At 36.1% G+C, this 16,496-nt stretch overlaps 1 protein-coding gene across 1 annotated transcript in view; it reads left to right on the top strand.

The window, feature by feature from the left end:
- Window positions 1-16,496, top strand: part of FBXL13 (F-box and leucine rich repeat protein 13) — a 257,446-nt gene that overhangs the window by 120,886 nt on the left and 120,064 nt on the right. Inside the window, 2 exon segments of the mRNA XM_025041933.1 lie at window positions 3,283-3,383; window positions 12,176-12,305. Of these exon segments, the coding sequence (XP_024897701.1) occupies window positions 3,283-3,383; window positions 12,176-12,305 (231 nt within the window).

Consider the following 16,496-nt stretch of genomic DNA (forward strand, 5'->3'; position numbering starts at 1 on the left):
AGGCTTTCAGGCTTACTTTAGGCACCGCCTCTTTTACCAAGACATCACTGACTCTCAGGGCTTGGTTCGCCGCTGCTCCTCTGGGTTCCTGTCATAAGTAACCTTAATCTCACTGATTCTGCCTCCTCCACTAGCCTAAGAGACCCAAAAAGCAGAAGATGCGTCTCATTTTTTGTGATATCATAGCACACAGCGCAGACCTTGCATAGTAAACACTCTATAATATATTTTTTTTATTAAATGCAACTATATAGAGATATCTTGTAGGTAATAGACAACATTGGTTAGAATTTGAGATTCTATCTTGGGTTGACATCGCTATATAAGTCATACATATATAAGCCAAAAGTAAGTAAGATCAACCTAGAGAGAGAGAAGGTATGAGGAAAGTTACCTAGGATTGAATGTTGGGAATGCTGACTTTCAGGAGGAGGCAGAGAAGAAACAGCAAAGGCTCTTAAGAAGGAATAGTAAGAGAAGTAGGTTCAAAACAGAGAGGTATCACAAAAGGCAAGAGAGCAAACAGTTTCAGAAGGAAGTGACGACAGTGAGCAGGTAAGAAAAGGACCAAGAAGTGCCTCTAGATTCGAGAATTAGAAGGTGACTGGTGGCTTTTTCTAGAACAGTTTCAGTGGGATATTGGGAAGGAACTCTAATTGTAGTGAATTGCAAAGTGGACAACAGGTAAGAAAATGAGGCATTAGGTATAAGCTTGTCTTTCTAGAAAGTAGCTAAGGGGATGGCAGAAGGAAAATAGAGGCGGGGAAACCTGTTTTAGGTTTATAGAGGCTGGTGGAAACTCAGTTGAAGCAACTAATGGAGCAAGTCCCTTAGGAGACAGCAGACACTAGAATGAAGGGCCTGATTGTGTCATGTCCCTCATTAAGCTCCAGCTCCAGGGCATAGGTGAAAAGACTTCATGAATTGGCTCTTGATTGCTGCCTTCCCAGTCTCATTGTTATAGTTCTTTCTTTCAAATTTCTACTCTATTTCATTTTTTGTGAATATTTTTTGTACTATGTTAATGATATATTTATGTTCATATATAAAGGTATAGAGGGAATTCGTATGTTATAAAATATAGATGTTATGGATATTTAAAAACAAATCAAGTTTCAGTTTTTGACCTCAGAGAGCTTCAGTTTTGCACTTAAATAAAAGATCATATTCTTTAAAGTTAGCTTTCTAATAGGAAAGTCGGAAAAATGCCATCTGCATTGAATTTGCGAACATCAAAATCTGTTTCAGTTTTGGAGTCTAATAATTTACAGGGCTGATAATTTTATCCAACTACACTTTACTATTGTTTTTCACTTCGAGACAGAGACTGGGAGACATGTTTACAGTTAAGGAGTTGAGTAATATTCATTCAAAAAGCTTTGATTTCTAAGGAGCTTGCCTTGTGAATATATTACATTGAGAAAGATTGGAATGCATTGTGGACAAATTACAATTCATTCTGCAATCTATCATTTTTGCATTTATGTGCTCTAATATTTGCGGATTGAAACTTGAATTATTTTAAATACTGAGAGTAAGAGTCGTTTGAATTTTCTTAGGACAGAAAAATGCAGAGAATGATTTGCTCCCTCGTGCCAAAGGAGATATCAGAACCCTCTATGATAAACAAAGCATATTCCAACTTCCTTTTCCTGGTCCCCAAATTTTCATCTTCACCATGGCTATCTCTCTAAGGGTGTATAAACTGACACTCTATCCTCTTCTTGCCCCATTTCATTTGCATTTTTGCCAGACTCTTCCAACAGGTGTGCAATCACTTTGATATTTGATTGGTACCATAACTATTGTTGAAGATAGATTTTGTTTATATTAAACTATAATGCTACCATTATGGTCGTCCTTTCCATTTCTGCTGGGAAAATTATACTGTACACTTTTTATCTATCCACATAAATCCAAATCCTACATTTCGGTGGTGGAGTATCTAGAAAAACTGCTGGCAGAGTGAATGCAGTGGCAAAAGTACAGTGCTTATTGAAAGCCCTGCACTTGCACTCATGCGACATTGGCACACAGATCCTTTCCAACAGTAGAACAGCCGTTTTACAACTTAAAAAAGAAACTTGGGTTCTTTTTAAGGCGTGGTTTGCTGCCCCTATAAATCATCCAATTCTTGTCTCATGTGATAGGAGCTTGATCTGCAAGATTTTGTTATTTTTAGTATATCCATGACTACAAGAAATGGTTAGGAATAGAATGTTAAACATTGATGATCCAAAATCCTTAGTGGTGTTTAGGGTGACCATATTGACCATACAGAATTCTTCTCCAAACCACATCTCCCAGCCAAGTGACAATTTACTTCTTCCTGCAATGACCTATTCTTTTAGGACCAATGTACCACAAATATTTAAAACTAGCTGACCTCTTCAGTGTTCTTGGGGAGACTCACCAACCATCATTAAATAAATAAAAACCTGCTGCTACTCATTCTAGAGCATTTAATAAATAGTTGTATATAAATATGAGAAGCAGCTCCATTGCAATATAAGCTTACAATTCATCTGGTCTTGGAAATGTCATTTTAGGGTTCATGCTTGAAATCAGTATTTTCTGTCTCTCTCAGGTAAGTCACATCTTTCTTTTGTACCTCAGTTTCAGCTCTTTGGGGGATAGTTGCTTGAATTTTTGAGATTCTCCCCCACAGTACTCCTAGCACTGAAATTTTGTCCAATGTGTATATAGCCAATATTTTACTTCAGGCTGTCTAAAACTTGCCATAAATTTGGTACAAATCTGTTTAGCTGTTTTAATATATTTGGTAACAAAACCACAGAAACTTAATTACACACACACATGCATAAACATTTATATATAAATATAGATGTAAATATGGACTCACTTTTAATGAAGTCTAATTGAGAGCATTTACTATTCTTGTCCTTCATAATAATTTCAGTAAATTTAAAAATTGATCCATTTTTAATCACTTTCATGCATCTGAAGTGTTTGACACTTTGAAATTTTAGCTCAAATTTCCTGTCACAGAGTTGAACCTGTAAGGATTCAAATTTTAATGTAGTGTCATTGTGATGAAATGGGACTTTATTTTCAAAAAAGAGGAAAGGGAGGGAGTAATGAAGCTTCAAGCAAAACTATCACCTTCTATTTAATTTGATTTACAACTAATATCAAAGAATACGAAGAGGCCAGGTCTTGCATGTACATTTTTAGAGCAGGGAGAGGGATGATAGAGAGATGATGGGGGTATAGCGAAGCCTGTTAGACTTTGATAACATTCTTCCCTCTGTTTTTATGCAGGATGAATCAATGAGATACATTTCTGAGGGTTGTTCTGGAGTCCTGTATCTCAATCTATCTAACACAACTATCACAAATAGGACAATGCGACTCCTACCAAGGTAATGCATGTTTATTTGTATTGCACAGAAGTGTACTGGCTTACTCTAGCATCCTCCAAAGGAAGTACTCCTTTGCCAACACCCCATCACTGGGGCACCACTATTTTGATAACAGGACTGCTGCTTTCCAGTCCCCAAAGCTGGTGCCTATCCTCTCCTTCCTTGGTGGGCCCAGGTTGAATAATTCGTCCTCTGTCTTGTGTCACTCTTGAAGCAAAGTGTCCAGTAGCTTGAGTTAGGCTCTGCTGTCTCTTGCTGGTCCCCCCTTCCTGAGCAAATTCTAGTCCAGTGTCTAGGACTTCTTTACAACAGAACACCAATGTCCTATTTCCTTAGACTTTGAGCACTGTGTCCCAGATCTCCTGTTGCCATGCTCTGGTTACCTATGGAACCCCCAACCACTACTGATTGTTTTTCCATCTGTGGACTGTTGACAATCCTGGACACAAATGTTGCTTCTCCTAAGCCAGCACTTCTTTGGAGGAAAAGAAACTGAAGAACACAAGACATTGTCAAGAGTTGATAGAATATTCAAATTTATCACAAATTTATGTCATTCAATTGTTCTTTATTTTCACCAAGGAAAGACTAATCAGGAGAAATTCAATGTATTTTCAAGCTACTGTGAACGAATAAACCATTTTAGAGACTACAACTGTTTGAAATTCTTTGAAAAGTAACAGGGAGGCCGTTGGAAAAGCTTAAACAGAGAAAATTCTAGGTAGTAATTTTCCTTATCTCTTCTCTCTAAACATTTTCTGAAAATGTGTAAGCCTAAAAAAAGTGGTAAACCTCTCATTGGAAGCTTGGAATCAGCTAAAACGAAAGTATACTACACCATGAAATATGGCAAACAATACAAATTAGGGCTTTATTTATTTTTTTGTTGATTGTTTAGACTTGAGAAAATGAAGAAAACAATTAATAAAGCAGATTAAATTTAAAAATGTATCCTGTTTGTAGCTACAACATTGTTAATAGCATAAAAATTGAGGAAATATTCTTTTAATGCCTGAAAACTATGATCTCATTCAGCAAAAAAATTCATTCACCTCATTGATGGATGAGTGAAGTCTGACCATACGTCTTTGATTTTTTCACCTTTGTTTTATTCATCATTGTAAATGAAAATATACCTATTCCTAGTCCTCATTTTTTGACCTTTATTTTTATTTTGGGGTGAAAACAAGAAATACAACAGAGTAACAGATTTTATTTTTCCTTCACGCATATGAGAGAAGACAAAAGTATTACCTACATCAATGAGTTTGGCGAAAGTCAGTGAAAGTTTTGTGTGAGGATTGATTACATGGAATTGATAATAGAGTATTATGTATTTTATTATTATTTATGAATTGTATGCTATACATCTTTTAAATCTTCAAAATAGTAAATGTAAAATAGGTGTACAAATTTACAGTAAATGTATGTACATTTATATGCATACATTTTTTTGAAGTGCCAGTAGAAATCTACTATGCTAACAATTAAAGATAAAATAAATTAAGAACTAATTTATATTTTTCCAATAATTAGTCTCCCCATCAAGAACATAGTATACTTCTAAAATTTTTTTTCAAATATTCTTAAATATTTCAATAAAATTTTGTTTTCTTCATATGGATAACTTTATGGAAGTTATTCCTAAGTCTCTTTTTAATTGCCATTGTGAATGGTATGCTTTCTAATTATATTTTCTCATTATATTTTCTGAATGGTCATTTCTGGATGGATATAAAGTACAGATATCTTTTTAACTTTTCATTTATATGATTTAATTGATTTCTTTTATAACAAAAAAGTTTGGCTATGAAATTACCTCTAAATAAGAATGTCATATTATAATAGTGACATATTAGTCTCCTATTATTATCAAGTTTCTCTTAATTTATTTTAATGTTATTTTCTATATACTGATTAATAAGTAGTATGTTTCATTATAGATTGTAGCATTTATTCACATAAAATTATATTCTTTATCCTATACAGTCACCTTTGGTTTTTTTTTGCTTGCTCTTTTGTGGAGTAATGATGTATTCCTGTATTTTTAATCTTTGTGTCACTCGATTTTGGGTTTGTCTTTTACATGCAGCATGAAGCTAACTGCTATTTATAAAATTTTCAGTCTTTCCCTTTTTAAGAGGGTGATTTAGAAGACTACTATTTCTTATCAAAATTGAGTGTATAGTTTTATTTTTGTCATCTTGCTTTATGTCTTTGATTTTTAAAATTTATATATTACTGTACTCATCATTTCTGCTTTTTGCTATATAAACTGTGTTGTTTACTTTTATAATTTGAAGGTATTTCAAATGTATGTGCACATTCTGTTGTGCATTCTAACTAGTGGCTATTTGCATGTTTTTAAAGAACCTACTTTAACATGCTTTTCTCTGTCAAAGTCATGATGAAATGACGACTTTGGCTCCCCCTGTGTTAGACAAAGATCTAATACACTTTAATTCTCCCTTGAGATGCTTCTCCAATTCTGCTCCCCTAAAGCAGATATTAACACATATTAATCATATTGAGCATAATTTTTGTTAATCACTTAACTTCCCTTTTAATATTCATTTTTGGTGTTTGTACTCAATATTATAATTGTATTTATAATGATTATGCAGTCCTAACTCCAGTTTTATCATTCATTGATGGTCCATTGGTTCCACAATTTCCTTATTCTTTAATTTTGATTTTGATTCATCCTATGATGACTAGAATATAGTTTTAAAACTCTTTATCTGGAAAGATGTGCAAGTGTTAGACTTTCAGCTACTGTTTTCTGAAAGTGACTTTCTATTGTCATTTGTCTTGGAGGATGAATCACAACTTCTTTTGGTGTATAGTTCTTGAATCATATCTCTTATTTTATCCTTAAAACCCTACAAATGTTGCACTTAGAGATTTCTGGTTAAAGAGAATCTAAAGCAAGCTTAATTTTTTGTTCTTTTGTTGTAACCTATTTTTTTCTGCCAAGATGCTTGCAAGAAATTCCTTTCCTCTGAGAAATTAAAAAAAACTTTCCAAAATTAATTATGTTCTCTCAATTAACTTCCCTGGAACATAGTAAACCTTTTGAACATTAAAACGTTGATCTTTTCTCAGCCAAGGAAGTATTTTTCTTTTTAATGCTTCTATTCCATTTGTTCAGGTTTTATCTTAAGAATCCCCTTTTATATTTAGATCAAATTTTTATTTCTGCCTTTCAAAGCTGTCATCTTCTCTCTTATCATTTTTATTTCTGAATACATTTCCTCAACATACTGCATTCTCTATATCAGTAGAGCTCTGTTCTGTTTTTTCATATGGGTTCTGCTTCTTTGTTTTCCCATTTTGGCTACCCTGCTGTGTCTGTTTCTATGGACTAAGCAAAGCTCCTCCCGGTCTTACTAGCATGGATTTGTATAGTAGATGTCCAGTGCCATGGTCCTGAGAGGGATTCAGCTGCATGCCAAATTTAGCCACAGCCTGTGCCCCTCCATGGCCACCTGTTAAGATTCAGCAAGCAATCCACAGATGTTATGCTTATAGTTGCCTCAAGAAACCGCAATAGAAACAGAAGCCAGCTGCCACTAGTGTGGCTCAGCAAGGCGCACAGGAATCACAGAGGACACAACTGGATGTGGCTTGGGTGGGGCCGTGAGTTGGGAGGGATGGGGTTTCAGGGAATCCTCTAGGCTGAGTGACCTCTGTTATCCAGTTTGATGACGTCTCAGTTATGGTGGCACTGAGTCTGCACACTAGGAAGAGGGAGGGCTCAACAGAGGAACAATGGATACCTCCATACTTCTGCCCTGGAGGAAGCCTCACCCCTAGCCTTCACTCCAACAACTCAGTGTCTCCCTGTAAGTCTCTGGTGCACCCTGAGCAGCTGACCCAGTGCCAGTGCTCAGAGGGAGCGAGTCTGTCACTACAAAAGTTTAGTCGCAGTTGCATCTGCATTAAAAGGAACACCTGCCGCTGTCGTAGCCTCTGTGCCACTCGGCCACTCAGGACAGGCAGCCTCATATCTTTACCACTTCATACCTCCTACCATTGCAAAGTGATTTCTTATTTCTCTCCCTCGTTGTAGGGCTTCTGTTCATCTAGGCCCCAGGTGACTCTGCTTGCTGTTTGTTCCGTGTTTTCGTCATAACTTTGATGTGGTTGCAAGAAGAGATGAACAAGCCTCTATCATCTACACCATTTTGCCCGGTCTCTCGAGAATTTTGTTTTGATTTTAACTTCTAGTTCTTGCTATTGAGAGGACATTTAGGATAAATGCTACTTGATATTGATGTTTTCTGTCACATGAAAAAAATGTACAGTGGCTTTCTTATCTATGAAAAAAATCACATTTCATAATGAGTCTCTATTTTTGCTTGTTTTTCATTGTTTCAAACATGCTTGAGTATGCAAAAATGTTCCTTAAACCAAAAATAACCAGAGAAATATTATTTGTTGCTGTTGTCATTCCCTCTTCAATGCCTTTAGTGTTTCTTTCCAAAGAAATCATTTGCCAGAAGAAATATGTAATTTGTTTGCCCTTCTGGCAACATTGACTTGCCAGTTTTTTATTTGAATACTTTCTTCACTTCTTTGGGGACTTGTTTAGTTTTCTAAAGTTGAAAATGAGGGCTGCCCACAGCTTATGCCCATTCCAGGACATTTTTTGCTTCTAAATATTTCCTGAATTGCACACTTTCCATTTATTCCTATTGCCACAACCTAGGTGGCACTCTCAGCACCTCATTTGGAATAGCACCCTGATGGTTCAGCCTCTGGTCTCTCTTCCTTCAATCTGCTCTGCCCTCTCTGCCATAAGTATCACCCTGGAACAAATAGTCTTATCATGTCTTTGACATGCTTAAGGTCTAGATTCTTCCCTTACTGTCCTTTAACATTATCTGATCAAACTTATCTGCCCAGGTTTTCTAAGTCCCTAATTCCCATCATCTGATTGCTACATGCTTCTCTTTCTCTACAGCTGGAATGCCTTTCTTTTTCTTTGCTAATCCACAGCCTTTGCACTTCAAGTCACACCATCTACCAGAAGTTCATGGTCATTTCTCCTTTCCCTGAATTCTAATAGTAACATTCACTCACTTATTCACCATGTGTTGATCAATTACTATGTGTGAGGCATTCTAGGCATATAGCGGTAAGTAAAGCTATTATGATCTTTGCTCCTTAATGGAGCATTATATGCTATAGTGGCATGTTGTCTCATTATTTTTCATATAGATGAATTGATCCTTCAATTGGCTTGAAAACCTCTTTTTGTCAGGCACTCTCATGTTATATGGTCTCACCAGTGGCCTTCAGAATGGGGCAGACAGAGGTAGCTGTTGCCTTGACTGGAAATCATCAAAGTCTACCCTGAAAATAGGTCAAAACACTGCCTTTGAATTTTCTGTAGAAATCCTATTATCTGAAAAGAGTCCAACACTTGACTCAAAAGAATCCTCATGTAAATCCTCTCTTTTATAGAGTAAGCTTATGTCTTAAAAATACATTCCTTCCAGTTGTAACTGCCTCATATATTGGAGATCTAACACAGAAGGCCTCAATTCTTTAATGGAAAAAAAAAAAGCCAGTAAACTGGAGAAAAAATTCTCTGTAGTTTCTTCAAGAATCGTGAAATCACAAAGAGAAACCCTCGCCTTACATAAGAAACAGTTATCAAAGAATTAGAAAATGATAAACTCAGACAACAAACACTATCTAGGAGAGGAATCAGAATTATCAAGTTGTTTCTGGGTTGGGAAAATGATGAACCATTTTACTCTTGTAAGGGACACGTTTCTTTGCTAAAATTTAGAATAAAAAGTAGGAGTATTGCATAAAATTTGCCAAATGCAATTTCACTGTCAAATGATACTTTCCTCTTCCCCAGGAAAAAAGTGTCTGCAGCCCTATAAATCCCTAGAAAGGCCTACAGGGCCACTAAAGATTCCTGTGCTTTGCTTTCAAATTGATGATTCTCATGAAGTTCCACCTCGAGAGAGCCATCTAGAGACTTTCAATCTGGGAGTCATTTGGTCTAATGAACATCTCTTTTGCCAAACCCAATATTCTTAACCTTGGGTGGATGTCCCAAGGAGACCAATGATAAAATTCAGAGGTTCCATGAATTTTAATGGAGAAAACAAATCTCTATTTTACTAATCTCTAACTGAAATGTAAGTTAAAAATTAGCATAGTAATAGTAATCCCCGGAACTCTCACCCATATAAATTACAAATGTTTTCTTATCACAAATATTTTCTTATTATAGTTGTTACAAATATTTCAAAATATCATTGGCACTCATCACTACTTCAAAATCATAGTAGTTATTAGATCTCTACTAGATCTTATTTAATATGTTAATAAAGATGCACATATATTATTTCACTCATTTGATTTTCTAAAGCATCTTGATAATATTTTTCAATGTAATTGTCTGCTTTTGTAATTTTAAGTATTTTCTTTTATGCATTAATAACATTATGCTGACAAAGATATATGTCCGTATATCTATAGGTATCTGTGACAGACAAAAAGTTGAGAAATCCTAACTCAATTCCTACTTTTGGTATTGTTAATTGATCACGTGGACTTTAAGAAATTGAACAATAGGCTTGAATCAGATTTAAATAAATTTGAATATGCATGATTTGTAAGTTTCATTACTAAAGTAAAAGAAAGACTAATTGAAAATGGGATAAGAAGAACAGTCTGCAAATGATTAGGCAACGCATGAGAGTAATAAAAACTACATCAGAGACTATCAATCTCAACAGAGTTGAAACCAATTAAATATGTCATTACTACCATGGCCAAAATGAGAGTATAGATGCAATGCGAGGACCCCAAGCTCTTGAATCAGTCATTTGCACCACCCTTGTCAGATGAGTGTTTATTCCATTAAGTGAAAGAAGATAGTACAAACTCCATAAGAACAATTGATATGTTATTATTATTTTAGGTAGTAGTTGCAATAATAACAATATATATTTTAAAAAGCTTCTACCATGTCTCTGCTGATTTTAATCATCAAAAATCACCCTCAATATAACACTATTACATCCTCGTTCTCATTTAATTGTCACACCTCTAAGAGGAAATTGCGGATAGGATTATACCCATGTTATAGATGAGAAAACTGAATTTCAGGAAAGCTGGAGGCCCCACAGTTGGTTAGGCTTGAAAAAAAAAAATTATCATCTCCACTTAACAAATGTGGAAACAGTCTGTGAGAGGATAGGGAAGTTGCAGTGTCAGGGCTGAGATTTGAATCCAATTTGGTCAGATTCCAGAACCTTGAGTATTTTCCATTGTGTCATGCTGCCTGCCTTACTACTCCTTTCTCCAAATCAGAGGGCTGTTAGAAATGACATCCCCTCCCACCCCCGACCCCATCCCCAGAAACTTGTACTTCACTCAGTTGACTCACAAGGATACACTCCAGGGAAAGAAAAATAAAGCATTTCCAAAACTTTGGCAGAAGTCTTAGTTAATTAAATGGCCCTAGGAGAGGGGATGTGTCTTTGGGATGTTAGTGCTGCTTTTTCCTTTATGGCCCTGCCTACCCAGCCACTGGGGAATCCAGAAGGCATGCCTCTCTGTTCTGTTGAATCTCTGGGACACAGCCATTACCGGAGAGAATGTGTGATCTGAACCAAATGATTTGCTATGGAATGGGAATCATTATATCATATAGATGTGTTTTTTAAATTTTAGTAATAAACCTGATTAATGATCAATGCTTGCATATCTTATTTACCATTTTTGTGAAGGTGAACTTTATTAGTCATTGTGGGCTTTTGAGAGACAGAGAGGCATCTTTTTCCACTCTTGTTCTTTTGCTTTCTAATTTGCTGTTAAACTGTTGCAGATCACGAAACAAGAGCATGCTGTTAATTCCATTACAAGAGCAGGCAGTAGTGGGAGTTCTTGTACTTTTAAAAAATGCCAGGCTTAGGAAGGTTTGGAAAATTGTCCACAGAGTATCCTCGAACTGTGAGCCCTTGCACAGTAGTACAGACTTGCCTAATTACCTTCTTTTTTTTTTTTCCTGGAAGCTCTCATTTTGGTCATGGTGGTAATGCCATACTTAATCGGCTTCAACTCCAGTGTGATTGATAGTCTCTGAAGTAGGTTTTATTCCTTCATTTGTTTCCCACTCACTCGCAGACTGTTCTTATCCCATTTTTAAACTCTATATCTAATTGATATAGTCTTTTTTTAACTATAGTAATGAAACTGTTACAAAATCATGCATATGCAAATCTATTTTTTCAAACCATTTGCTTATCATGTCCATTTTAAAGAGCCTGTAATGTTTTACTTTGCCTCCTTTCTGCCCAAATCTTCACTTTCATGTAACAGTTAATCGCCATTTAAATGTTTACAAAGGCTTTGTCCTTCTAGACATATTGCACATTGTTTTGGTGCGCCAGCAATAAAACCTAAATGCAACAATAATGCAAACTCTATAACTTTGTTTTCAAACACAAACTAACTTCCAAACAATATGAATACACCAATCTTCCTGCCCCCAAAGCTTTATCTTAATCAGCTTTCTTAAAAATCTAGGCAAATGTTCTTTATTTTCATTTGACATGTAATTAGGCATTATCTGATATGCTACTGCAATCTCCTTAACAGGAAGAGAATTAGCAATAAAGTTTAACTGTTGAATATCTGCAAGGAGAAACGATTAATTTACAGTTTTACTTCTCTTTGTCATAGCAGCTTAAGAAAGATGTGAGAAAACAACTATAGTCACTTACTTTCCTTCCTCTCTCTCTCTCACCCTGTCTTTTCAGGCACTTCCACAACTTACAGAATCTTAGTTTGGCTTATTGCAGAAAGTTCACAGACAAAGGTTTACAGTACCTGAATTTAGGGAATGGATGCCACAAGCTCATCTATTTGGACCTCTCCGGCTGCACCCAGGTTTGTCTTTCAGTCTTCTCTTCTCTGCAGCAGGCGGGGAAGTCCTATGGAGGACGGGCTACATCCAGACTTCATGTTATACTAACCCTGTGCGCTCTGCACGGACTACAACACGCTTTTCAGAGGTTTTAAATTACATGGCCACAGCTGCTTAAATTTCCCTCAGGATCGCTACTATAGGCTCTTGGCTTCCTTCCACTGGAGTGTCACAGCCACAAGCAGGCAGAGCTCATTGGATGATGAAACAGACCACTTCTCTGTAGATACTCTGAGCACAGTTGTAATACCAGAATCCAAATCTTGAAAAATTTAGAGTTGCTACCAAGATGCAAACAAAAGAAAACCTTTTAGGGGGAGAATTTGCAAAGAATTTCCTGAAAAGTCAGTTAGCTCCCTTATGGGCTTTCAAAAGTAAATAGCATTGGGTAAAATGCTGCAAATATAAATATAAATAAGGAAATACAACAAAGATTGTAATTTTAAAAATTGCATTCTATATTTAGAATAAATAACATGAAGATTTGAGGTCTACATGGGGATATATTTAAATCTGAAAAAACAAGATTAAGCAAAACTGGGCAAAAACTAGGGTGGAGTTGTGGAGCGTTGGGCACGGAATTTTGGAAATAGGTGCTGCCTCAGCGATAGTTTCTTCTGTTCTATTTTGGTAGATTTAAGTCATAATTCTTTTAACTTCTTTTCTCCTACCTCTCTGCATATTTTATTGATATTAGTATCATAGTATGTTCATCATTCTATGAGAATAATATAATAGCACGAATTAGAACTGGCTGAAATATTATAATTACCATTTATTGAGTTGTGACTATATGCCGGGCACCATGTTGAATGCTTTACACTGATCGAATTTATTCCTCACACAAATGCTGTGTAGTATGTATTCATTATGTCCATTTAGATGAAGAAACCAAGGTTCCCAAGGTTGCACAAGCTAGTAAAATGGTACTGTTGCTGTTATAAGCACCTACTGGTAGATGCCTAGGCAGGTAGATTCCCCTGGAGGAGATGAGGGGCAGCAGGGTTTTTCCTCCAAGTTCTTGAATGGACAGAAAAATTCTCACTTCACCACCACCACTGCCATACTGTGGTTTCATGATTACGAGGCAGCGGGGATATAGGAGAAAGAAGGGGAAGACTCTGAACTAGGGCTGAACATCTAGAATTTATATTTGTTTATGATCTAATGATGTGTAATTTGCCGAACATCAACATCTACAATTGCTCTTATGACTAAGATGGCCTTAATACGGCTTCCAGCTCGACGAAACTTCTTCCTGACTTTAGGCCCCTGACCTATTTTCTTAGAACATATCTTTAGAAAACTTTTAGTTGTACATTTTTTCCCTGTTCTCTTTGATATGTAAAGCTCTTAAAAATCTTCTGGCCAGTTTTACAACCCAGGAATGTCTTCCACAAGGACCTTAGAGCCTTTGAAATGTAATCATCAAGGGAGATAGCACCAGTGTCTCCTAGTCTCTGTGGGAGGACAGAAGCCTAACTTTGATATGGGTGTCAGCAAATGCAGTTGTCCTAATTACAAAGAAAAAAATCTGCAAATTCAGGAATAACTCAATGTGTTTGACACATCCCATCGATTACTCTCCCCTCTAAATATATGTCCTCTGATACTTTTCTGCTAGCTCACATCATGCTTGAAAACTCTCCCCACAAGTGTGACTTACCTATCCTGTTCTTCTGTTTCCACAAGGTAATTATTGTAGCAATAACACACAACACATACACAGACATGCAAATACACATGGATAGGTCCTAAGGATAAATATTCTCAGACTTAGTAAAGTTAAAATGAGAAGTTTCAACTCAATGACCCTCTGGGTAAATATGTATGCAAAACAGACAGACAAAGTCGTTTTAAGCCAACATTTAAAATATTAAAGTTTTCACATAAAAATCTGGACTTCAAGCTTCTCTTAAAAAACTGGAAAAACTAGCAAAATTGGGACTGCATTCCCACAAGACAATAATGGGCTGGAGCTGAGTCAGCTCACCTCCTTGAGTGGAGCATGCTCTTCTGTTTGCCACCCTCTCCTCCACTCAGTAATGTCTACGCATACACTTACACCTAGAATGCTACCATTTAATTGCATCTCCTGCCTGTCCTCAGCAGGTATTTCAGTTTGGTCTGAATGTATAATGAATTGAGTTTTTTCTGATTGTCCTGTAATTTGTCTCAAACCACAGTGAAGTTAGTATTTCATATCATTATGCAAAAAATGTTGGTTTCTTTTGTTCATCTCTCTTCCATTTCATTTGTTCATTTAATAATTCAACAGAGATTTCACTCTAGGTGTCAGACACTGTTTCAGGCACTGGAAATGTTGCCATTTAAAACTGAGCCCCTTTAGGCCCACTGGGAGTAAGATATAGGCTCATTATGAACTATCGGTATCTTAAAAATGGCTGCCACTGTAACTTCAGAATTGGTGAAATTTGTATGCTACTGCTTCTGAGAGACTTAAGTCCTTTGAGGATACTCTACCTCCCTAGCTCTGGGTGTGAGGATAGTTTCACCCCTCCAGGCCTAATTGTATAGATATGACAGCAAGAAAAATGATTTCAAAGAAGGAAAATTGACAATTCATAGATTTTTCAGGTTTTCCTCTTGGAAACTAAAAGCTATTTTCTTTTTATGTTGGAAATTTTGCACTATAAAGTCATGTATTACTATATCTGACCAAGAAAGTAGGCCTTAATAAAACAAAAGGACTTGGGGACAGATTCTAACAACTAAATTCTTTTCTTCGGTGTTTTTTGAGTGCCTGCTACATACTGGGCACCGTGACGAGTAAAACAGCATCCCTGTCTTCCAGGAACTCTGGATTAACATAAATGAAATATGTCAAGGGCTAAACCTTCATGCAGTCACAGCTGCCTAAAAAAAGGAAAGATGGATTTATACAACATTGAGAAAGAATTTTAACCATACTTGTTAGAAAAAAAATAAATAAATGAATGATGGACAACTGCAAAGGAAAGTGAAAATCAATTATATATATTTTAGAAATATTCTGCATTCTTTTGGGATCAGGTAAACACTATCAGTGCATTAGATAATGTGACCAATTTCCTGATAAATGCATGTTGTCATCCTCGATATGGTTGAGGTGATGCCTCAGTTCAGTTTCCCCTCCTCAGAGATGCCTCTGCATACTCTCAGCCCTAAATCAGGATAGGGCTGCTCCAGCAAGCTCTTTTCCTATCCATTGCAAACCATGTATTTGTCACCTTGAATTTTCTAGTTTTCTTTTTTCACTTAAAAAAAACCTTTGCTCTTTTTCCTTGTCCATGTTAAAAAGAGAGAGAGAGAGAGAAAGGAAGAAGAAATTTTTAATTATCTGAAAATTCACAATACAGAAATAATAAGCACTATTAATATTTAAGGGTAAAGCTTTCTGATCTTTTTTCTATGCACATCTATATTATTTTTATTTATTTTTACCTGTTTTTTAATTAAGTTTATTGGGGTAACATTGGTTAATACAATTATATAATTTTCAGGTATATACTATAATTCGATATCTATATATTCTATTGTGTGTTTACCACCCGAAGTCCAGTTTCCTTCAGCTACCATGTATTTGATCCCTTTTACCCACTTCACCCTCCCCCTGTTCCCTATATTTGACTCTTTTACCCCATCTACTTCTTCCCTCCTCCCCCACCTCTTGACCCCTGGTAACCACAAGTCCATTGTCTATGTTTACGAGTTTCTGTTTTTTGTCTTGTTCATTTGTTGCTTTTAGGTTTATATCCCACATGTAAGTGATATCATGTGATTTTCAACTTTTTCTGTCTGGCTTATTTCACTTAGCATGATTATCTCTAGGTCCATCCATGTTGTCACAAATGGCAGTATTTCATCTCTTCCTATGGCTGAGTAATATTCTATTGTAAATATGTACCACAGCTTCTTTAGCCAATCATCTATCATAGGATACTTCAGTTGCTTCTATGTCCTGGCCACTGTGAATAATGCTGCTATGAACATCAGTGTGCAAATCTCTTTTTGTATATGGGTTTTCAAGTCTTTGGGGATAAATACCCAGTAGAGCTGGATCACATGGTAGATCAACTCTTAGTTTTTTTGAGGAAACTCCATACTGTTTTCTATAGTGGCTGTACCAATTTGCAGTCCCACCAGCAGTGTAT

The sequence above is a fragment of the Pteropus alecto genome, unplaced genomic scaffold (genome assembly GCF_000325575.1).
Source record: "Pteropus alecto unplaced genomic scaffold, ASM32557v1 scaffold109, whole genome shotgun sequence".
Taxonomy (NCBI): domain Eukaryota; kingdom Metazoa; phylum Chordata; class Mammalia; order Chiroptera; family Pteropodidae; genus Pteropus; species Pteropus alecto.